Source organism: Ochotona princeps, chromosome 26 (assembly GCF_030435755.1).
Source record: "Ochotona princeps isolate mOchPri1 chromosome 26, mOchPri1.hap1, whole genome shotgun sequence".
In the NCBI taxonomy this organism is placed as follows: Eukaryota; Metazoa; Chordata; class Mammalia; order Lagomorpha; family Ochotonidae; genus Ochotona; species Ochotona princeps.
In genome coordinates, this window is record NC_080857.1 from 26,115,603 (window position 1) to 26,139,374 (window position 23,772).

General features: G+C 46.8%; 1 protein-coding gene across 1 annotated transcript in view; it reads right to left on the minus strand.

Moving 5' to 3' along the window:
• Positions 1-23,772, minus strand: part of MTHFD1 (methylenetetrahydrofolate dehydrogenase, cyclohydrolase and formyltetrahydrofolate synthetase 1) — a 76,626-nt gene that overhangs the window by 8,747 nt on the left and 44,107 nt on the right. Inside the window, exons 9-23 of the mRNA XM_058655532.1 lie at positions 22,094-22,221; positions 21,513-21,610; positions 21,152-21,325; positions 20,219-20,355; positions 18,146-18,192; positions 17,430-17,537; positions 17,211-17,285; positions 12,970-13,072; positions 7,981-8,057; positions 7,250-7,390; positions 5,730-5,798; positions 4,427-4,538; positions 4,176-4,315; positions 2,914-2,955; positions 662-762 (exon numbers count right to left, since the gene is read on the minus strand). Of these exons, the coding sequence (XP_058511515.1) occupies positions 662-762; positions 2,914-2,955; positions 4,176-4,315; positions 4,427-4,538; positions 5,730-5,798; positions 7,250-7,390; positions 7,981-8,057; positions 12,970-13,072; positions 17,211-17,285; positions 17,430-17,537; positions 18,146-18,192; positions 20,219-20,355; positions 21,152-21,325; positions 21,513-21,610; positions 22,094-22,221 (1,552 nt within the window). The remainder of the gene's footprint in view (positions 1-661; positions 763-2,913; positions 2,956-4,175; positions 4,316-4,426; positions 4,539-5,729; positions 5,799-7,249; positions 7,391-7,980; positions 8,058-12,969; positions 13,073-17,210; positions 17,286-17,429; positions 17,538-18,145; positions 18,193-20,218; positions 20,356-21,151; positions 21,326-21,512; positions 21,611-22,093; positions 22,222-23,772) is intronic.

Sequence of the window (23,772 nt, forward strand, 5' to 3'; positions counted from 1 at the left end):
AAAAATGGACCTGGCTCAAGTACTGCTGCCTGGGTTTGAATTTCGGCCGGCAGCATCATGTCTTAGCTGAACTGTTCTGCCTCCCCGCCAGGGACTTCCTGTTTTACTTGCCTTGATTTCTATGTGGGCGGAAAAGGGCATGAAGAATCAAAGCACTTGCTTCACTGGGATGCAGGGAACATTCTGAGAGCAACTCCATGCAAAGCACTCAGAGAGTCTCAGCACGCCATAAGGAATCAATCAGTATTAGCTTGGAAAACCCAAAAATCTGCTCCCATTCCCCTGGGGTGAGGCCACCATGCCAACAAACCCCCAAACCTAAACAGCCCACACAAGTTCTTGCAGGAACGTTTTCAACTCAGTATACTGGAACATGAGGGAAAGACCCGGAACATGAGGGAAAGCTGTAGGCTCATGACCTTCTACCAGCAGAAACAGCCTCCAGACCGAAAAGGTCTGTCCACTTTACCCATGGAGAAGAAAGAGCCCACAGGTGCCAAATCTGAGGTCTGCAGGGGTGAGTAGTGGCTCCCCAGCCTCCAGCATCTGTCAGAACACAGGTACACCCCTAGACCATGCCCCCAGGCCAGTAACTGAAGAACAAAATAAAGCCCAGAGAAGCACCCTACAATCGGCTCCTAGAAGGGGCACCTGCACGTACTTGAATGCATTCACAGCTACCACCACTGGAACGCCAAACATTCTGGCATTTTCAATTTGCTTCCTCAAGTTACAGAAGCCATTTTCCACCAGCTTTAAGTTCTATAAAAACAAACAAACAAAAAACAAACAACAACAACAAGAAAAGCAAAGGTCTGAGGTCAGTGACGGCGGGGGATGGAAGCAGTTGCAGGTTGTTCTTAAAAAGGGGAACTCGTCACCCTGAGCCGATGTCACGCGCTGGCAGGACAAGGAGGCAAGCCACCCACGCGGCCAGAGGACGCCGTGCAGGTCAGGGCCAGTTAGCTGCTGCTCTGCAGCCTGGGACTGGCTGGGCACGACCTCCAGCCATCTAGGAAGTCCCAGTACTGTCTCTACTGAGTGGGGCACAGCCACTTCCATCAGAAGACTGGGCCTAGCCCGGTGCGTGGCACTAAAGAGCCACGTGTTGTGTGTTAGCTGTCAGTACTGCCAGAACACCAGGAAGCTAACAGCAAGGCTGAGCTGGTTTCAGGGAACTCAGTGAGCTTTCCCTGGCCCAAGAAAGACAGAGGCAACTGCGTGTTTCGGAACCAAGGACTATGCAATCTGAAAGTAAACAACCACCTTTCAATGGTGACTGCATTGCTGGGAAGCTGTCAGCAACAGAGTCTCTTCCACAGCAGCTGGGGCCACTGCATCACGATACAGACACTCACCTAACAGCTTTTGTGTGACCGTCAGGGAAACTGAGGTCGATCTGTGCTAACATGGAACCGTGCAGAATGTACCCAAGTTGCTCAACGAATGAGAGCTTAATTAATTCCATTTTTGGACAAACATGCACACAATCCACGAGACCATTTTAAATGTTGAGGAAAAGGTACTGAACTGTCAAGGGGGCTTGCACTGCACAGATTATGTTCTTGTATGGTTTAACTGTTTTCCCACAAAGGGTATCTCGCCTTTTTATAAACTTAAACCATATTGTGCGCTTTAAAAATGTCAAAGTCTTCTCTGAAGAGACTTCAAAGAGTTCATGGAGAAATAGAATCAGAAAATGAGTTTATTTTAGTGCAAAAGGAATGTAGAAATCCATGCAGAGTCTTTTCATAATGCATATTTCCCACGAACTCTTGAAGGATCCCACATGTAAAATACATACAAGCAGTAATAGTGCTTGGTTTGTGGATCCCAAAAATAGCAGGAGAAATGGATACAGTTAGAGGCTAACAACGAAGATCATTATAAACATGACCCATACTTTTTTTCCCTCCCCTTTCCATGTATGGAAATGGAGGCTGGAATGTATTGAATATTCTAAGGAGTGCTGATGGTTATCTACCTCTGGTCACATGGAAACCAGTTAAGATGTCAGGCAGTTTGAAATAAGCAGAATTTCTTAAGTGAAGACACCAGCTGGACCAGTTGGGGGCAGTCACAGTAATTAGACACAGGAAAGGCTTGTGGGAGTGGGGGTTGGGGGAGGGCCAGAACTGTGAATTCCCCTCCCACGCCTGAATCAGGCAGATGACCGTAAAAGGCAAGTCCCAACTCGGCAGACCTGGCACACTAAAGGCACCGGCACTTTTTTTTTTCTTTCCTTTCCCTAGCTGATTTTGAAATACTTCATTTGGGGGTCTGAACAATGACCTTAATCATTTGCAGAGCAGAGAAACTGAATGAGGTGACAGCAACTGACCCTGCTATCTTACCCGGGAGGCAGGTGTGTGTGTGTGTGTGTGGGGGGGGTGTCTGTCCTGCATGCAACCACAGCAACTGGTTCTCTTTTTGAGTGTGTAATAAATGATGCCTGGTATGACTAAGCAAAGGTCTGAGCTCACAACTGTTCTTTGGGCTCCTGATGATGGATTCGCGTCTGCAGAGGGGCGTGCTTCAGGGAAGTGGTCTCCCCTTGCTTCTCCCCAGAAGGGCACTCACGACTCAGCAGGCAAGGGCATGTCCCAGATTCAAGGTCACTTCCTTGTGGTGGAGAGCTACACTGTGTATTCCAGCACATTTCACAGCATGCCAAGCACTCACCCACTAGATGCCACTAACACACTGCCCCAACTCCTTGAACCATGTTGCTGAACCCTGTCACAAGCCCCCTGGGGGGCAAACACTCATGAAGCCTTTCTGCATCCTACACCGTGTGTGTGTGTGGGGGGAACCCCTGGGCCATAACAACAATGCCACCCCCCTCATTTTCCCAGGGTCAGACTGGCATCCTCTACAAGAGATTAAAAAAAAATAATAAAACCTGGAAATTACCTCCTCTGTGTATTCCCTGGGGAGGGGCAGTCCTGCAGTGACCTGGAAGAAAGGGAACTGAGTCAGGGCCAGTCGTATTCACCAGCAGATTGTGCTCTAAACTGAGAGGGCCACAGGCCAGGAGCGGGGGAGTGTGCACTGAGGGTGAGGCTGTTTCCCACGCCAAGGGCTTCCACAGGAGGCCAAGTGCACAGCCGCCACCAGACGGCTCCGGGCTGGGGGTCTGGCACCGTGGTTAAGATGCCCACATCCTACACAGGTGTCTGAGTTCATTCAGTTCTGCTTCCCAATTCCTGCTTTCTGCTAAAGTAGAACTGGGGAGGCAGGTTGATGGTTCAGGTGACTGGGGTCCTGCCACCCATGTGGGGAGACCTAATTTGAATTTGAACTCAAGGTTACAGCCCTGGTCACTGTGGGCACTTGAGGAGTAAACCAGCATACAGGAACATTCTCTCTTTGTGTATAATTTCTGTCAGCCAGCACCATGGGTAAGCCTCTACCTACGGTGCTGGCATCCCATAGAGGGGCTAGTTCGAGTTCTGGATGCTCTACTTCCAATCCAGCTCCCTGTTAACATGCCTGGGAAAGCAGTGGAGATGGCCTAAGTCTTTGGACCTCTGTACCCACAAAGGGAAACTTGGAAGAAGCTCCTGGTTTCAGATTGACACCGTTCTGGCTTTTAGAGCCATTTGGGGAGTAAAAGTGCTTTTCAAATAAAAATAAATAAACCTTAAAAACACACACACACAAGTTCATAAAAAGTACAACATGTTAGAGTTGAAGACCAGCTAGCCCCATGCGGCTCTGGGAGAGCAGTCTCGAGCTACCGTCCGACCCTTCCTCCTCCTGGGCCCCTCACGCCCCCATCCCAGGGTTGCCAGTGGCCCTTCCTAGCATGAGCTGCTCACGAAGGGATGGATCTCTGACTCCGCTAAATGCTGGGCCGCTGGCTGCCAGCACCTCCGTTAGAGGCAAAGAGTATGCAGTGAGCACAAAGGAGTTGTCAATGCAGAGTCAGGCACATGTTCTGGGACGGGCACAGGTCTCCTCAGACACTCCATACAAATGCCAATAGCGGATGGTGCTTGTGTGTGACAAGGTGGTTGGCACGAGGGGTACCCCACCATCCCTCACTATTGATGCTCTATGAATCATGAGGCTAAGGAGTAAGCCTCATGCAGACACAGGTATTAGGAATCTGGCTTCCTGTGAACTTTCAGAATGTTCCAGATAATCAGGCTCCTGCAGCCACAGACACTCACCGTGGGGCCACCTCCGTGCATCTTCAGAGCCCTCACAGTGGCGACCAGCACCACCACGTGTGGGCGGAGGCCAGAGTACCGGCATTTGATGTTGAAAAATTTTTCCATGCCAATGTCTGCTCCAAATCCTGCTTCAGTCACTGCAAAGCAAGAGGAAAATCCAGTGTGAAAATGCCAGCTGACCCCTCCAACCCTCTGACAGTGACTGAGAATCACTGAATCTGCTCATGGGCTCTGCTGAAGGGTCTCACCAACAAAGCCCTCAGGGCCCACGAGCTTGAGCGCGATCCTGTCTGCGATGATGGACGAATTCCCATGTGCGATGTTGGCAAATGGTCCAGCGTGGACAAACACAGGGGTGCCCTAGGGGAACGTGGAGCGATGTGAGCGGAGCTGTCGGCCCCCTGCTTCCAGGATCACAGTCACACATGTGGGACTGTCCCGGAATTCAAAAGAATTGAAGACCTCCCAGAGGGAAAACACACAGGGCTCTTCAAGAAGCTCACGGAAATACACATGATGAGACTGAGCACAGGTTTCACAACTTCTTTACTTGAGTGGCACAGTGACTGAGACAGACAGACTGTCCCATTTGCTGGTCCACGCCCTTCCTACAATGGCTAGGCCCACACAGGCTGAGGCCAGAAGTCAGGAACTCACTCCAGGTTTCCTGCCTGGGTCGGGGGACTCAGTGACTCAGCCTTTGCTGCAGGAGGTCTGCAGAAATAGGCCTGAGACTGAACCCAGGCACCGCAATATGAGATGCAGGGGCCCCAACCTTCCTTTCCTTCGTCTCTTTTTAAAGGTTTTATCCCCTCCCATTGATAAGAGTTACACAGAGAGATAGAGCGCTTCTACTCATTGGTTCACCTCAAACAGTCCCAGTAGCCAGTACTGGGCCAGGCTGAAGCTAAGAGCCTGCAGCTTCACCTAGGTCTCTCACCTGGGTGGCGGGAAACTAGAGTGGCAGTGGAACAGCCAGGACATAAAAGGGAACCCATATGGGATGTCAGCATGGTAGGCAGTGGCTTTCCCCACTCGTTCTCAAGTTCCCTACCAGTATTTCTCCATTATTGCTCCAACTTTACTTAAAAGGCAGAGAGACACAGAGAAAGTGATATTCTATTCGCTAGCTTACTCTAAATGCCTACAACAGCCAAGGCTGGGCCAGGCCAAAGCCAGGAAGCTGGAACTTAACCAGGTCCCCCACATGGGAGGCAGGGACTCAAGTACATGACCTTGCACCAGCTGCCTCCCAGAGTGCACATTAGCAGGAGGCTGGATCAGAAGCGGCGCTCTGATGGGAGATGTGGGCATACTAAGCAGCATCCCACTATGGCAAATGTGACAGACAAAGCCTCTTGTTATAGTGCATTTCCCAAGAACCTTTGGAGGTACGCTTGTGCAAAGTCACCTCTTTCCTATTCTGACAGTGCCCCAGTCACAGCTGTGAGAAAGATGAGGTGCAAAGACATGAGCAGGTAACGGTGCTCTCCAAAGAGCACTGAACGTCAGAGAGCTTAGTTTCTGGAAGGCAGGAGTCCCTTTGCTCACCTCCAGCGTCTGCATGAGATTGGGCTTGATGGCGTCCTTCATAAGCACTGCCAAAGCACCACTCACCCCCTGCAACACAAATGCACATAGCATCACCTCCAGGCTGCACAATCCCAGCCTCCTCAAACCAGCCTTCTACATGCCAGGGTGCCCTCTTTTGGCCATCTTGGACCAATTGGTACTTGCACCTGGACCAGACCATTCTTTTTGTTATTGTTATTTTCTGGATATTTAAGCAGGTATCCGGGATCTTGGGTATGGGAAAAAGACAAGACAAAAATAAGAGTCATGTGCAATTTTTAGACAGACGCAGACTTCAAAGCTAGCATCTCCACCAGTTTTGTGACAGACTGATGGGGACACTGGTTTCTGGCCTGGAAAAGCTAGTTACTGAGTTGCCTGTAACTTTGTGTCTAGGCATAAATGGGTAAAACCAAGCTCAATGTGATTTCCCAAAACTGAAGGTCAATACCAACATCTCAACCTCAGGTCTCTTTTAAGTCACAACCACAGTAGAACAAATCAGTAACAAAGTAAAAATAAAGCTTTGGTTCCTATTTATACACACCTTGAGTTTCTAAATGTTATATTTTGGATATTATTAACTGAAAACAGGAAGCTAAGATTTCCCCTGTTGTCTCAATTCACCTGTTAGACCACTAATTGCAGGTCAACTGTTTTGGTGTCAAGACAAACAGGCAATAAAAAAATTAGTCCACAGGAATACATATTTCAAATGTCTTGTTACTGTGCATTCAGTTCAGAAATAGGCCTGAAGTGAATGATGAGCCCTGAGGTGGTTAATGAATTATGCCAAAGGTCATGGCTGTGGAGCCAATAAGCCTCGTGACAAGAGGTCTGTGAGGAGGCTGCGCTGTGCCTCCTGGGGAAGGGCTGGGGTGATGCCACATTCAGCCACCACAGTCCTCCCTCTCCTTCTCCATGTGCTCTGCAAAGTTGAGGCATACACCTGCTCTTGAAGATACAGGACAAAGGTACTCCAATCACGTGGGACGCCTGGTTTATCTCCGGGGCATATTACCTGTTATCCCCTAAGAAGTACTTCTCACACATTTCCCAATTATCTTGTTATGCAATTAGCAAAGCCTCACTGAACCAAAGAGTTAATTGCATCATCTTAGATTTGTGTATTTACTTGTCTGTTTTATGCTTTCAGAGGTAGGGAGAGAACTCCAATACATTGGTTCATTCACCAAATGCCCACAGATCCAGGACTAGGTTGGGGCCAGAGCCAAGGAACCAGGAACTCAATTCAATTCTCCTATAGGGGTGTTGGACACCTAACATTAGAGGCCCCACCACTCCTGTCTTCCAGGGTCTGCATTAGCAGGAAGCTGGAGTCGGGAGCTGATATTGAACCCAGGGATGCACATGTGGGCCATGAGTGCTTAACTGGCCCCTTAACCGCAGCACCTTAACAGAGCAAATCAGTAAATACTGGTGACAAGATGCCAAGACGGACACAGCCATGTCTGGAGCCTGGCATGCCAGGCACTCACCAGGTCTTCAGCACTGATGGGTTCCCCTCTCTTGCTGGATGCCACCACCATTCTGCCCAGTCTCTCCCTCATGTCCTCCAGAGAACTGGTCAAAGCCAGGACAGCCATGATTTCACTGGCCACAGAGATATCAAACTGGGCCTGCGGGCAGGAAACAGACAAGAGCAAATCTTGTGCATCAAACCGGAAGTGTGAATTATAAAAATTAGCCTGAGGCCTATCCAGATGCCTTAGAAGGATGGAACAGAACACTACACAAAGAACTTCACAACAGCCCTCCAAAAGCAAGAATCTATACTTAATTACTCCGAGACTCTGAGCGGCCAATTTTAAAAAAATAAATGTTTCAGATGGCTATTATTTCATCCTCTGGAATCAGGCAGAAAGTTTCTTGTCCTACAAGGGAATAACCCAGAAGCTCTTACACCAAAGTGGAAACAAAAAAGAAGGGATTTTTTTTTAAAAAAAAATCAATTTATATACAAGGATTGTCACTTGGGGCTCTCCACCTCCAGGAAAAGATGCCGGGCGAAAAACACACAGGTGACACACAGGATTTACTGCCAAAGCTGTCAGGAGCGTTCAATACCCACACCTACTCACTTCCATCTTAACAGGGGAGGAGGCACGACCACACCTGGCAAGAGCATTCGAATGGGAGAGCATGGAGGAGGAGAGAAGCATCAAGAACAAGCTCACATGAATTCATGGACAGGGAAGAGAATAGTTACCGTTCGTGTGTGCCCTTTCTCTGTTGGAGCCTGTCCAATTGTGATCTTCCTCAGGAATCTATCGTTGGTATCCAACACTATGGGAGGAAGGGAGCAAACAGCACTGCTTAGCAATAAGCCCTTGAAGTTAAAGGAAGCAGCAGAGTTTTAAAGCAACAACACTAACGTTAATGATCGTCCCATGACACTTGATTTCAGAACTGATGGCAAACCTGGAATATGGGCTACAGTTAAGAACTGGTGTCCACCTACCATTAATGTACAGAAATTATTTTTAAAGCATAGAGCTTTGGAGTAGCTTGGTCTATCTCTCCAGGGAATTTAAATAACTGAAATCTGGAATCTCTTTCAAACCATATTCCCTATCAGAAGAAAACCAGGGGTCAGCATTGTGGTGTGCATTATGGAGTCAGCATTATGATGTGCATTATGGAGTCAGCATTGTGGTGTGCATTATGGAGTCAGCATTATGATAGCATCGTAACCTGTGAAGCTATCATTCCACACGGGCGCTGACATGAGGCCTGGCTGTTCCACTTCTGATCCCACTAATGACCTAAGAAAAGTAGCAAAAGATGGCCCGGGTGTTTGGGCCCCTACCATCCATGTGGGAAAACTAGATGAATCCTGGCTCCCGGCTTTCGCCTGACCCATCCCTGACTGAAATCTGGAGAATGAGCCACTGGATGGGAAATTCTCTCTCTCTCGGTAACTCAGACTTCCAAACAAATAAGTGAATCTTAAAAAAAAAAAAAAAAAATTTAAAACAAAGCGGAGCAGCCCACATTTGGTGCAGAGGTTCAGAGTGGGCTGTTCTGTGGGATGAACTACTACCTTGACACATCCTCAGAAACAAGAGCCAGGCCTGGAGGAACAAGGCTGGTCTCCCCTGAGCAGGTCATTTCTGTTCTGCTCTCAGAATCACTACCCAATTATATAATCTTCAAAAACATGGCAAAGATCAACCAACAATTCAACCCTAATTCCAGGACGTAGCACTGCTAACATTTTAGTGTATTCCCAACTTTGGTTTTGGTATGCATTGTATAACCAGAAATCTATTTCAACTCTGTCTCAAGTTCCTGGCACAAGACTCCTAGGGCTCTTGGAATTTCAAGGGTAACTGGAGTGTCTTGTTATTCATAACAAATTCCCTTTGCTCACGCCTGGGGTTATGCCACTGAAGTGACTTTGAGTGAGTCTTCCAGACAGTCTCAAGAGGGGCCTGCTACTCCAGGAGCACCAGGTGATTAGAGGTTTGGGATTTACAGCCTCACCCACAGATCTCCCAGACAGGGATTAGAAGATGGGGATTAATCTCTAGAAAAACTCCTGAAGAGGGGAAGGAGCTCTGTGATGCTATGGATTAAGTCCTGACATGGAATGCCCACAACCAACACTGCGTGCTTCCAGCCGGCTTCCTGCTAATTCACTTGGGAGGCAGAGAATGACAGTCCAAGTATTTGGGTTCCTGTTACCCATGTGGAGGCCCAGGTAGAATTCCTGGCTCTTGGGACCAGTGCTATGACATTATGCTGCAATGCCAGCATCCCATAAGGGTGCTGGTTCATGCCTAGGCTGCTTCATTTCCAATGAATGGCTTGTTAATGACCTGGGGAAAGCAGAAGGTAGCCTAAGCCTTTGAATCCCTGACACCCATGTGGGAGACTTAGAAGATGTTCCTGGCTCCCGGTTTTCACCTGGTCTAGTCCTTGCCATTGTGGTCATCTGGGGAGTGAAACAGTGGATAGAAAATTTCTTTCTCTCTGTAACTCTGTCTTGCAAATACAATAAATCTTAAAAACACAAAACAGAACAAAAAGGGGGACAGATGCACCAGTAAACCTAACAGAAGCATTTCTCCAAGTCCTGTGAGCTATTCCAGCAAATGATGAACCCAAGGACAGGGATGTGAGAACTTCAATTTGCACCTGCCACTCAGAGCAACAAGTAGAGGCAGTCCTGGGGGACCGGGCCCTGAACCTGTGGCCAGTGCTGAGTGAGTTAAACGGTGGGATGCTCTGTTAGTGTCTGCCACAGAACTGAACCGAATTATTGTGGAGGAAAGTGCAGGCCTCTAGCATCAAAAGTGAAGTGCTGGGACTAATAGTGATGGCTCAGTGGCTAAATTCTCACCTTGGAAGCACCAGAATCCGCTATGGACACTGAGGATTGGCTGCTCCACTTCCCTTTCAGCTCCCTATTTGGGGCCTGGGAAAGCAGAAGAGAACGGCCTAAGGCCTGCAGACCCTGTACCCGCATGGGAGAACTGGAAGAAGCTCCTGGCTGCTGGTTTCAGATCAGCTCAACTCCAGCCACTGCAGCCATTTGGGGAGTGAACCAGCAGATGCAGGAAGCTGGACAGAAAGTTGAGCATCCAGGATACAAACTGGCACCCATATGGGATCCTAGCACATGCAAGGTGAGGATTTAACCACTGAATCATGGCACCAGGACAGCCCCCTCCCAAAAATCACACACACACACACACACACACACACAGTCCTCAAATCAAGAATTAAAACAAAACAAACAAAAAAAAAAAAAAAAGAAAGAAAAAGAGGAGTTTCTATTTTCAAACAAAATCAAGAACAACAAAGACTCGGTCAAAGGGCAGAAGTAATTATAAGGCTCTGGATCACACGTCAGCTCCCATAAGCACTAGTGATTTAAAAAGCATTGTTATCTCATTCAGTGTGTAAAGACACACACAAACCCTATTGGATCAGTGAAGGTTATTGCATGCTTACGAAATCACCCCTTATTTTATTTTTTAATACAATGTTCAGCTTCTTCTTCTTTTTTAAGACTGATTAATTCTTATTTGAAAGCCAGAGTTACAGAGAGGAGGGGAGTCACAGAGCGAGATCTTCCATCCGCTGGTTCACTCCTCAAATGGCTGCAATGACCAGGGCAGAGCTGATCTGAAGCCAGGCACCCCTTCCAGGTCTCCCACACAGGTGCAGGGTCCCAAGGCTTTGGGCCACCCTCTGCTGCTTTCCCAGGCCACAGGCAGGGAGCTGGATGGGAAGTGGAGCAGCCAGGATGTGAATCAGTACCGTCACATAGGATGCCAGTGCCACAGGAGAAGGCTTAGCCTATTACGGCACAGTGCTGGCCGCATAACCTTTTTGTATAAAAGTCACTCAACAGACACGTCTTGCCTTTTTCATTCCACTTTCTTTTAAAATTATCATTTTACTTGAGAGACAGAGAAACAGGGAGAGCGATGTTTTTTATCTACCAGCTCACACCCCACATGACCTCAATACGCAGTCTATACTCTTTCTCATGAGGGCATCAGAGACTCAAGCACGTTGGCCATTGTCTACAGCCTTCCAGAATGCACTTCAGCAGAAAGCTGGATGCAAAGCGGAGAAGCTGAACACCAGGCACTTGGGTAGGGGATGGCGGGCATCAGTGTTTTTGTTGCTGCATCTAACACCTACCCCTGCTTGTACTTTTTCAGAAAGTACAAGCTAGACACAAAGAAATAGTAAATGAATTAGAAAATTTTTAAATTTAAAGTTTATTTCCTGGACCCAGCACGGTAGTCTAGCAACTAAACTTCTCGCTTTGCAAGTGCTGCTGGGATCCCATATGGTTGCCAGTTCTAACCCTGGCAGCCCTGCTTCCCATCCAGCTCCCTTCTGGTGGGAAAGCAGTAGAGGACGCCCCAAAGGTTTGGGACCCTGCACCTGTGTGGGAGACCCAGAGGAGGATCCTGGCTCCTGGCTTCAAATTGGCACAGCTCCGGCCATTGCAGTCATTTGGGGAGTGAATTAAAGGACAGAAGATTTTCCTCTCTGGCTCTCCTAATATCTGTATATCAGCCTTTCCAATAAAAATAAAATAAATCTTAAATAAAATAAAAGTTTATTCCTTGGGGCTGGCATGATAGATCATTGGCTATCCACAAACATTGGCATCCCATATGGGTGCCAGTTTGCATCACAGCTGCTTCATTTCCCATCCAGCTTCCTGCCTGTGGCTGGGAAAGCAGCAGAGGGTGGCCCAAAGCCTTGGGACCCTGCACCCGCGTGGGAAAGCCAGAAGAAATTCCTGGCTCTTGGCTTCAGATCGTCTCAGTTCTAACTGTTGCAGCCATTTGGGGAGTGAATCAGCAGAGAGAATATCTTTTTGTCTCTTCTTCTCTCTGTAAATCTGCCTTCCCAATAAAAAGACATCCTTAAAAAAATGTTCAAGTTTTTATTCCTTATAAAGTACACCATTGTTTAAAGCTATTGAAGCCAAAGCGAAAATCAGTGTGTCTGAGGCATGATGTATCATCCTAAAGATGCCATTGGAACTAACAGTCAGGTAAAGCAAAATGAGCCAATCAGTTGGTCTCTGGCTACGTCCTGCCTCACAGGATGTAGCCAGCTGCTTCCCAGCAATGATTTGTAATAGGTGGAGATATTGCTGGCACAATGAGCCATGTTAACTGTATGCAGAGAAAAGCCACCGGCAGCAGGGAAGCATGAGACTCTCTGAAACCCGCTAGGTACTTCAGTCTCCCCTTTGCTACAGGAGAATTTAATAAAATGTGCTTTTCAAAACTGATCAGGAAAGATAGAGCTATAAGAAAAATTAAATCACTTTATGCCAGACAAGAGTTCTGAGAATAAAGGGCACACATGATTCAAAAAGTGATTAAACCTAATTGCTCTACTTCATGACACTAAATCTTTTTGCATAAAATGAAACTTGCAAAATGTTATTTTTGGTTTGTACATGAACTTCCTTGAATCCACCCTCATTTCAATCGACACTGAACAGAAAGCAAAAGGTTCAGTTTAACAAAGAGAAATCTGGTCACAGCCAAAGGAGAGATAGGAGCAGAGGTGCTGAGAAAAATAATGTCATTCTCTTGCTCATGCCTTAGCCATGGAAATACTGACACGTCACACAATCACACCAGTTTCTGGACCTCATATGTTAATAAACTTTATGACTGGGAAGGGGCAAACTGTTTAAAATAAATGGTACCTCTTTGCCAAGTTATGGTCTCTGGATCAATATCCAGTCTTGCAAATCTGTTTATCTCTTCCTCCGTCAGCGTGGTGGGGTCACTCTTTTCAATGCCAAGTCTCTGAGAAGTAGGAAAGTTAAAACATAAAATGAACCACAACAAAGAGAAAGATAATAAACCTCGAAAAAAAATTTCACTTCCATCTCAACAGATAAAGGATATACAGAAAAATGGAATTAAAAGATGAATGTAGTTTGGTGCAAAAACTCAATGAAATCCATGCATATGTGCAGCCTTCCAAAAGTTCATGGAAAATGGGGCTATGAGAAAAACCACACACAAACTCCAAAATTTTTCAGCACCAAAACAAACTTACCTTTTAATTCCATTTTTCCATACTCTTTCAGGTGTACTGGTAGAGTCCTCTCTAGGGAATTCACATCATCTTAAACTCAGGAGGGAAAACTGTGACCCACTGGCTGAAGCCAGACAAGACCACCCACTCACACATGCATACAATGTCACTAACAGGCTGGTTCCTGTCACAGACCACAGACTACGTCCAGTCCTGAGGAGGCATAACCCAGACGTACTTCCCAGCTCACCAAATACAAAGACACTGCAAGGAAGAATGGTGCGCAAAGCTTTCTCAGCAAACCAAGAATCCCGATACAAATCACATTTTCAGGAGAACAAAAATGCACAGACAAAATCACACCCTCCCATACTTCGTGCATGGCGCTGGACTTGCTCTGCCTTTTAACTGTTCCAAAAGGCACAGGTCTCTCTCCTCCACCAACCTGGGACCTTTATTTGGTGAGGCTGTGGCCCTGGCCATGTTCTGAAATAGGAGACGCTCACAAAGCATGTGGCCCCTTTCTCCTGACTCACACTGGGTCTGCGTACATCCCAGAGTTCCTTTCCTGTGATAGAGGACTTCATTTTGGAATCTCAGATGTTTCCAGAGTGGGCCGCTCACTCCAAGGCCCGAGCAGGACACTGTCCATGGAAGCCAGCAAAGCCCTCTGCCACCAGGATGGGGATCTGCTGCTGACAGCTTGCCCTCGTGTGAGCAGCACAGTAACCCTGGACCTACTGGCTCTTTAGTCCTAACTCTACAAGCAGCACCAAAGCCTTGGGCAAGTCGCTTGACTTAAAATTCTCAAGTGCCTTTTTTTTTTTCCTATTTTTTGGACTTATTTACCAGAAGGAGAGTAAAGACAGATACAAATGAAGATCTGTCGTCTGCTAGTTCTTCCCCAAATGCCCACAGTGGCCAGGACTGGGCTAGCTGAAGCCAGAGGCTGGGAGCTCAATGTTGTGTGAGGCAGCGACTCAATCACTCAAGTCACCACCTGTTGCCTTCCAGGGTGGACATGAGCAGGAAGCAGAAAGCTGGAGGGAGCACTGAGACTTGAACCCACCCAGGCACTCCAAATCCTAAGTTGCACATCAACTGTAAAATGCTTGCCCCTCCTAGAGGGTTTCTTCAAAGACCGATTCAGTCTAGCCCTCCCCTCTGCCTCCTGAGAGAAAGTTTCATTAGCAACGGCTCTTTCCATTGTGTCCTGTCACTTTCTAGAACACAACTCTTCTGTAAAGTAGGGAATGGCGAGTGCTCCTGACTGGTACAGTGTGGCTGCTAGTCAGGGTGTCCCCTCTGTTAGGGGTTTAGACCCTGAAATGTTATGTCAGTGGGTTAAGGGCTGAGACACAGTGCAACCATCATGACTGAGGGGAAGGGCTTTGGGAACGGCTTGAATGGAGGTAAGTTGCTGGGATGGCTTTATGAAGAGACATGGGGCCAACACTGTGGCACAGTGCCATCGGTATTGGTATTGGTATCCCAGATCAGAATGCTGGTTTGAGTTTTGGCTATTCTGCCTCTAACTCAGCTTCCGGCTAGTACAATGGGAAGGCAGCAGGTGATGGACCGAGAACCTGGTCCCCTGGCACCCATGTGGGAGAACCAAACAGAGTTCCTGGTTTCAGCCTGGCCCATCCCGGCCTTCGTAGCCACTTAGTGGGGGTAAACCAGCACATAAGAGACCAATCTCTATCATTCTGCCTTTCAAATAAATACGTAAATCCTTAAGTATAAAGCATATGTATAGGGAGAATTACAAAAGCATAGAAAGAAAGGGTGCTCCCTTGTCTCTGTTTCCCGGCATGCCACCTGGCCCTCTCTCTGCAGGGGTTCTGTCATCCTCTGCCCTTGTCCGATGCCAGACCAGCAAGCCATGATACCAGACTGTGAACTTCCAAAACTGTGAGCTGACATAAAGCTTCTGTTATCAGTGTATTTTCTCTTTCTCAAGTATTCTAGCTCCAGTAACAAACAACGAACATACTTGATACACAATATTCTTGGGGGTGCAAAAACAAAATGTTAGGAACATGAAATCACTTAAAGGATTAGTCATTCTCAATGGTCAGGTCCGGAAAACAACACACATATAAAAATATTGACCAAAAAAGTGAATCTGGATAAAGGGAAGCTCTTGGTACTATTCTGGAAACATCAAAATGTGAGGTTGCAGGGGTGGGTGTCTGGAGTGGTGCTTCAGAGGCCAGCTGGGATGCGGGCATCTCTTATCAGAGTGACTGGGACCAATTCTTGGCACTGACCCTGATTCCAGCTTTGGTACAACTGCTTTGGGTCCCAGCCACCCACAAGAGACGTGGGCTGGGTTTCCAGCCCCCGATCTCAGTTTGGCCCAGTCCTGATTGTCACACAATCAGCAGATGGGAATTTTTTCTGCCTCTCAAGATTTTAAACATACCCACACAAAATTGCAGAAAAGCAAAAATACGGGGAGCTGACCTAATGCTGCCAATTAGTAGCATCCGGCATTTGCTGCGTGCTGACATGCGCCGTGCAGTCTGAAGAGCATATCCACGTGATTTCTTTCCTTACTTCTTTACTGAAGAAGTAAGGATCCTGCCCTTGAATGTTATCCTGTAACTCACTGTTATTCCTCGCCTAGTCCTGAGCTGTCCTGACACTACAGGGTTTTCTTATGCAGAATGTCACACAAAAGCAGCACACAGCCACGACCCTGTGGGACAGGCTGCCTTCATGAAGCTGTAACAGTTTCTCATTTCTTCTTGCTGTAGTATGTCTGTGCTGCAGTTAGTCTATCCATTCATCCACCAGATGACAGTGAAGTTATTCTCAGGTGTTGGAGATTACTAACAGATCTGCTAAAATCACTCACGCACAGGCTTTGTGTGTGAGCCTGAGTATTTGTTTTTCTTGTGCAAATACTCAGGCGTGAGATATTTCAGGTCCATGTGATAGAATGTATACTTCACGTATGCTTATGTATACATTTTGTACACCTGGTTTTGTATATGCAAACCGTTTGTTGTGTTGCAAACATTTAATAAATTTTATTAACTTTTAATGCAGTCCCTTATCTATGCAGGACAAGTTAGATTTCATTAGCCCCGTTTAAGAAAAAAATTACTAACTTACTTATTTGAAAGGCAGAGAGAGGAAGAGAGAAAAAGAGGCAAAAAGAAACAGATCTTCCATTCATGCCCCCAAAGGATCTCAACAGCCAGGATTTGAGCCAAGCCAAAACAGGAGCCTGGAACTCCATCTTCCAGCCACCACCTGTTGCCTTACCAGGCACATTAGCAGGAAACTGGATAGGAAGCGCAGCAGTGGGACTCTAACCAGCACTCCTAAATGAGAGTCACAACTTCAGCCCTCATTGGCTTCATTTTACAGACAAACTGAGAGTCCCAGTGTGGGGAAGAACAGGGGAATTCAGACTCCAACATCTGACCTGCTGTCCTGCTGGTATTCTGGCTCTTCCCCAGGTGACATGGACAACATCAGCCTTCCTCCTGAAGGCAGGTGTCTGTGCTCTCTCCCTGCAGGACTAACCATGTAGAATCTGCACCTAAATGAAAAGTAACTGCTCCAGCAATCTGGCCACGTATATCATCACCTTAGGACGGGGCTGGCTGGTTCTCCGCCTGCAGATGTCGATATAGTATACGGACCAGTTCATGTCCTGGCTGCTTGTGGCGTGGGAAGGCAGCAGAGGAAGGCCCAGGGATTTGGGCTCCTGCACCCATCTGGGAGACCAGGAGTAGCTCCTGGCTTCTGACCGGCCCAGCTCCAGCCATTGCAGTCATTTAGGAAGTGAGTCAGCAGGTGGAAGGTATCTCTCTAAAGTACTTTTTTACCTCCCTATCAATGATCAAATTTCATGTAATATCAAAAATAAAGAAGAAGAAGGCTTACCCGTAACCTTCGGATTTGGATATCGGAGAACTTTCTCACTCCGTTTACAGATGGCACCAAGCGGTTAAAGAGAGCCTTAAAGAGCAGAGGAAAAGGCCTTTTAGATGAAAACTTGCTGTATTGCTGACTGCAACACTGGTGCTCATGAGGTCAACCCCACCAGAGAGGCTTTGGCCCCTTCCAGGGCTCCCCAGGATTCCTGCAGCCCAAGCACTCTACCTTGTCAGTCTGGGTCAGTTCGTGGAATATCCGAGCGTCGATGGCCGCAGCCATGAGGTTATTTGCTGCGGTGATGGCATGGATGTCACCAGTCAGGTGGAGATTAAACTACAAAAGAATGGAAGCCCCCTCAGTACCCCAGCTGCTTTGTGCCATTCCAGCCTTCATCCTGTTACAACAACCTACTCCCCATGTACAACCAGTGCGACGCTGCTGGCAGCATGGTTGGCAGGGAACCATCCAACCAGGGAACTCCTGAAGAGTTAAGTGACTGGCTGTCATTAGAAGAAACTCTTCCCACACACAGAACTTTGAGTTTTGCCTAAAGGCCATGTCCAGAGACCGTAAATGCCACATCACCCGGCTCAAGAGCATCCTGCATTAGGACACTCTTAGTCCTTTCTGGGGTGACTGGGAAGGGGCACAGTGGCACAGCCAGCGCCAGGCCTCCATGTTCCCAGCCCTGGGTGGGCACTCCGCAAATTTTGCAACATCACGTTCCCTTTGAGCACCTTGCTTAAAATGGTCACAGCCACTAACGGTAGACTCGGAAGCTGCACTGGGCCCCAAGTCTACAGACTCAGACGCTTTCCTGCTAGGTGTTACTTCTGCAGAGAAGTCATTTATCTACCAAAAGCCCTAAGGAAACGGGAGATTTCTAAAAGAGTGAAGATGGCAGAAAGGGTGAGATTCCCCCGAATTCGGGACTTCTTTACCTCTTCCATGGGAATGACTTGGGAATAGCCACCTCCTGCAGCGCCACCTAGGGAACGGCAAGGGCAGTGACTCACATTAAGGCTGCTTCTCCAAAACTTGAAAACCACAGAAAAGCACACAGTTTTTTTTTTTTTAACTGCTAGGCATATTATTTATTTACTCTTTGCCATCATTTGGAGAGATCTGATCAAGTGTTTTCTAATTTTCTTTTACCACGCTAAAACACTGGATCCTGCTCATGTTGAATTGTCTCTCAATTGAAATCTGAATCTAAATGACAAAACCATGAACACACAGGTACATACCTACTCATTATCCTTAGAAACAGGTTCCCCGTGATGCCTAACACAGTAAAAGCCCCAGCTGACAGCTACATAAAGGCAAACCTATTCAAATTCTTACTCCCATAAAGCTACTCTAGATTTCAAAAAAGGATTATTTAAGATACCACTAATATGGAGACCACAATCCTTCTCCTAAATAGAACACACATTGAAAACTTGTTACATTTTCCTAGCTCATTCAGATTGCTAACCAAGGTCAATCAAAACTGTGTGTGGGTCCAGCACTATGGTGCAGCAGCCTCATCCTCTCCGCATGCCAGTTTTAGCCCCGGCTGCTCTACTTCTGACCCACTTCCTTGCTGATGGCTTGGGAAGGCAGCAGGGGATGGCCCGAAGCCATGAGCTCCTGTATCACGTAGGAGTCTCAGAGGAAGCACCTGGTTTCCAGCCTTGAATCAGCCCAGCTCTGCCTATTGCAACCATCTGGGGGAGTGAATCAGTAGATAAAAGATCCTTCTCTCTCTGTAACTCTGAATTTCAAGTAAACTAATTAAACTAAATGAATCTTAAAAAGGTGCAGGTGTCTTGGTCAACCAAGAGATCTTGGAAAGATTTTCTCAATCCTAAAGTAACAAAACTAAGTCTCAGAACTATCAAAAACACTCAAGTAATACACTCGGAGTACTCTTCCCCGTAACAAGATCCTAAAGCAGAATCCAGTGACCCTCCCCCATCCCTGGGTATTGATGTAATGTGATTCCCCCACCCAGAAATACAGGAGAAAACAAAATTGAAACATTTGTCCCATCTACCTTTGTCTATGCTTGGACTCTCCCCACCCTAGTCAGAGGCCTACATGGACATGCACCTCTCTCAACTCTGTAAGTAACATTAAAAATAAAATCATTCTTTGAAATGTGGAGGTCCACATTGTCATTGAGATGAACATCCATGTGGGGTACAGATACTGCATTTGTGAGGCAGAGATTCCACTATAAAGTGATGTGCAATAAGAGGAAATGGAGACCAGACAAAAAGGCTTATTCTGCAGTAGAGGGGGGTTCTAAGGACAAAATCAAGAGCAGACCTCCAGGCAAGAGGGCAAAGGGGTGTCCCATGTCAGCATGGCACAGCACTAAAGGGCACAGCAGGCACCGAGTGCGTGAGAAAGCCAACTCCAGGACCGTGCAATCACTCATTAAAATCATGCTAACTGAAAGACCAGGTTGACAGCACTACAGCAATCAAAACCTCAAAGTCAAGGTGGTTTCTGATATCATGTCTTCATCTAAGCAGAAGCAGAGTAGAACAGCTGTGTTGATGATAATGGTTTACACACGGGGGCCCCTATGGTACTTACTAACGTTGCCTTTGACCATTGTAGTCCCACTGCTATGATCTTACATTGGAGAGTGAAGGAAAATATCCAGAAACCACTATGTGCTATACCTGACACAAGCACCCACGCAGGAAGAATAAGTAAGAATTTTTCTTATTCCGAGCAGGGTGAGACGTCTGTGGGGTCTGTCTTTGTCTCCGAGTGTCAGCATAATGGTCAATAACTATGATCATCTTCCTTGGCACTGTGACAGTTGACTATGAGGGTTTAAAGTCCCTATAGCTACATAATGATAGTCACAAATAGTACCAGCAGGAGCTAGTGTGAATGGAGGAAAGGCCTTCATGGGCAGTAGCCCTGTTGGACAGTGAGGAGAGGCCATTCCTGGGCTCTGAGACCATGGGAGACCCCGTAAGTCCTAAGGCAGGTGCCCTCTGGCACCCTCGTACCTTTGATTCCGAAGGTGGGCCCCTGGGAGGGCTGCCGCACACACGCAAAGACGTTCTGGTGCAGATGGGCGCCAAGCGCCTGCACCAGGCCGATGGTGGTCGTGCTCTTCCCTTCTCCTAGGGGAGTAGGAGTTATTCTGCAAGAAGGAAGCAAAAGGGGACAAGGCTTATTTACCTGTAGCTGTGAGCTGCTCTGGATCACCAAGTCCCATCTAGCTCTCCAGTGTCCTAATTCAAATAAGGAGAAACGTGAAAATCCCTGAAAGAAATCTTTGCCAGGAGTCCCAGCTACAACTTCTTTACAAAAACAAACAAACAAACAAAAAAAAAACAAGCCCTTTAAATTGAAAAACTGACCTCTGTACTTTAGCTGTTCTCACAATAAGGAATAAGTATTTTACCCTATAGACAAACACTGCTATCGTTTTAGTTTCTCAATCTCTAAAATTTAGCCAGCCATATTTTCTTATTTCTGAAGCATTATAGTCTGCTTCCCAGGGTAGTTCAAAGGCTCTAATGAGAACAAGTGTCAATGCTGAAACCAAATTAGAGGCACTTTCACCTTCATAAGAACATGCTAAGTGCAAATGCAAAAACTCTGGTAGTAATAATAATGAAGATGGTAGCTTGGCAAAGCAGTTGGGCTTTGGGATGCCTGTGTGCCATATCAGAGTGCCTGGGTTTGAGTCTCCCATCTCCAGCTTCTGTATGCACACCCTCGGAGGCAGCGGTGACGGTTCAAGTCATTGAGACCCTGTCATCCATGTGGAAGCTCTCAATTGAGTTCCTGGCTCCCAGCTTCAACTCCAGCCATTACAGGCTTTTGGGGAAAGAACCAGCAGATGGGAGCACACGCTCTTTCTCTGACTTTCAAATACGAATTAAGCAATAATGCGGAAGAGACTCCTGGCAAAATGAGTATAAGAGCCATACCCCGTCACCACCACGTATTTCCCATCTGGCTGGTGCTTCAGGCGTTCCAGCGTCGACAGCAGCACCTTGGCCTTGGTGTCACCGTATAATTCTACTTCTTCAGAGAGCAGACCAATTTCTCGGGCTAGGTTACCAATGAGTTTCGGTGTGCAAGATCGTGAAATATCAATGTCACTTAAAAAAAAAAAAACACAGAAAGTCAGTCTCCATCTTTATGCACAGAATTTAATCAACTAAGCTCACATGCACCCCACCCCACCTCGGATACCGCCCACAGAGAGAGAGCACACATGGGCCCACAGTCATCATCGGCTCAAACCAACCATTCACAGAAGTTTCCATGGGGGAACTTTGGCTTTACCTTGGCACAGGTGTTCTGAGGTTAAGGTTGTTGTACTGAATCGCCCACTTTCCTGATTGAAACTTCTCCAGGAAACGCTTCGCGCTTTCCACTGTGCTCTAAACAAAATGACGGCCGTGAGACTAAGAACAGGTGGTTAGTAATAACCTTCCTCCAGCTCCAAACCCTAGGCTATCTCAGTCCAGTCAGGAGATGATCAGCTTCAATACCCAAGCACTCAAAAACATATGCCAATACAAATATCTTTTAATTCCACTGTGCCATAGTTTTCCTGAAGTCCCCTCAAGCTATCATAAGTAGGTCAACACAAACAGAGCTAGCCACGTCAGTCTTTGCACTTCTCACTTCTGGGAAGTGAGTGTATCCCAAAGGATCTGGAACTGGGCCATTCCTGGATTTCTTCTACTATGTCACGGACACATTCTCTATCTTCCAATCCCCTTTTAGTTCAACAGGTTAACATCTTCACTCAGTTTTGCAGTAGATTTTTGTGCTGTTGCTACTTGGGGAGACAAGTGGTAACTTGGAGCTGGGGTGGTTTTCAGAATTGCGTATCCCAGCACACTTGGCCTCACACGCACCTGCATCAGCATGGCAACAGTCATGGGTCCCACTCCACCCGGAACGGGAGTGATGAAAGCTGCCCTCTCCTTGGCCTCCTTGTATGCCACATCACCCACAACCTTCTTCCCGTTTGGTTTGCTCTCGTCTGGTTAAAAGGGGAGGAAAAAAACCAAAGCAAAGTTTCAGACAATTCTAGTCTTTCAAAATCTCCAAATTAAATGACCAATTGTGACAATTCACTCCAAAAAACTGAAGTAGAATTTAAACATGTGCTAGTCCTATCAGGCTCGAGTGTCTCCTTTACCTCCCAGCTGTGGGTGACAGGTGATTGTGATTTCCTAGGGAGAAAACTCTTTTACTTTCTAAAAATAATTCCTAAGATGCTTACATGGCTTTTCAGAACCTGGAGAATCCTTTTGTAGTCCTTCTGCTAGCAAATAAAATAACAATTGTTTTTACTCTTAAAACCAGCTATCCAGGATATAATGAACATCTTTTAAAATATTAATTTGCTAAGGCCTACAAAGAAATTTTTTTGGGGGGGTTGCACAAAGCTCCAGCTATGTCACAGCTGCCAGACACCGTTTCTACAGCAACTGTCAGCATTTTGTAAGCTCCAAGCATGAGCTGGAGGAACAACCCAACATCCCATTCCAGAGACGAGCAGCTACTTAAATGGATGCTGAAGTCAAAGAACATAATTACGCTTCCCTTAAAAGGATACAAGAACAACTACAAATTTTATCAGCAAAGAAGAGCTATTCAAGAGAACAAAGCCCAACGATGCATCACCCCTCACTCAACACAAAGCACAGCCTACACTAGTCCTCAGTGCACTTCCAGGAGGGGTCAGGGGCAGGTGTAGACCCTGAGCAAGATTAGGCAACTGAAGCAGGGTCCGGCAGACTAGTCACAACATCCTGCATTGGTCCAGTCTCCGTGGAGGACACTTCACGGTGTGGTTCATAAAACGGAAGTGAGGTACCTGAGTCTCAGACCAGCAGGCTCTTTCACTAACTGTGAGCAGAAGAGTTAGTTAGCCCACAGCTCAGCCGCTGTGCGATCCATACTCATCTGAAGTTCAAAGATACGGAAGAAAATAAATAAACAAAACTCACTCACAAACTTGCTGTGAACCAAATGAGAAACTGAGAAAGCATTCTTCAAACACAAGGGTTTTTCTTCCCACCCTCGATATTTATAGAAGGAGCTGGTGAACATTGACTCCTTGGGTTAGTTGCAGGTTTCTATGAGATTAGGAAGCCAGAAATGACAGCAAATATATTTCCCATCATAAGTCCTAACATCATTTCAAAATGACAAAGAAACAGAATTACGGGTTTGCCCTTTGCATTAGTCCATTGTTTGTTGTTATAACAAAAGGGCCTAGGCTGCATATTTCATAAACAAAAGAGATTTACTTAATTCACAGTTTGGGGACTTGAAAGTCCCAGGGTCAGCCTCCACTTAGGGAGCCCCTGGCTGGATCACAGCCTGGCAAGGAAGTGGGTATGAGTAGAAGGAACCGAAGGCTGCATGCACAGCAGCCTAGTTCTGTAAGCACCTGCTCTTGTGGAACTATCCTGGAGTTCCACAGAATCCCATCAGTCTCTTCTAAGAATGCGTTCTCCAGAGACCTCATCACCTTGCAATAATCTCATCTCATAAAGGTGCCACCATCTCCTAAAACCACCTC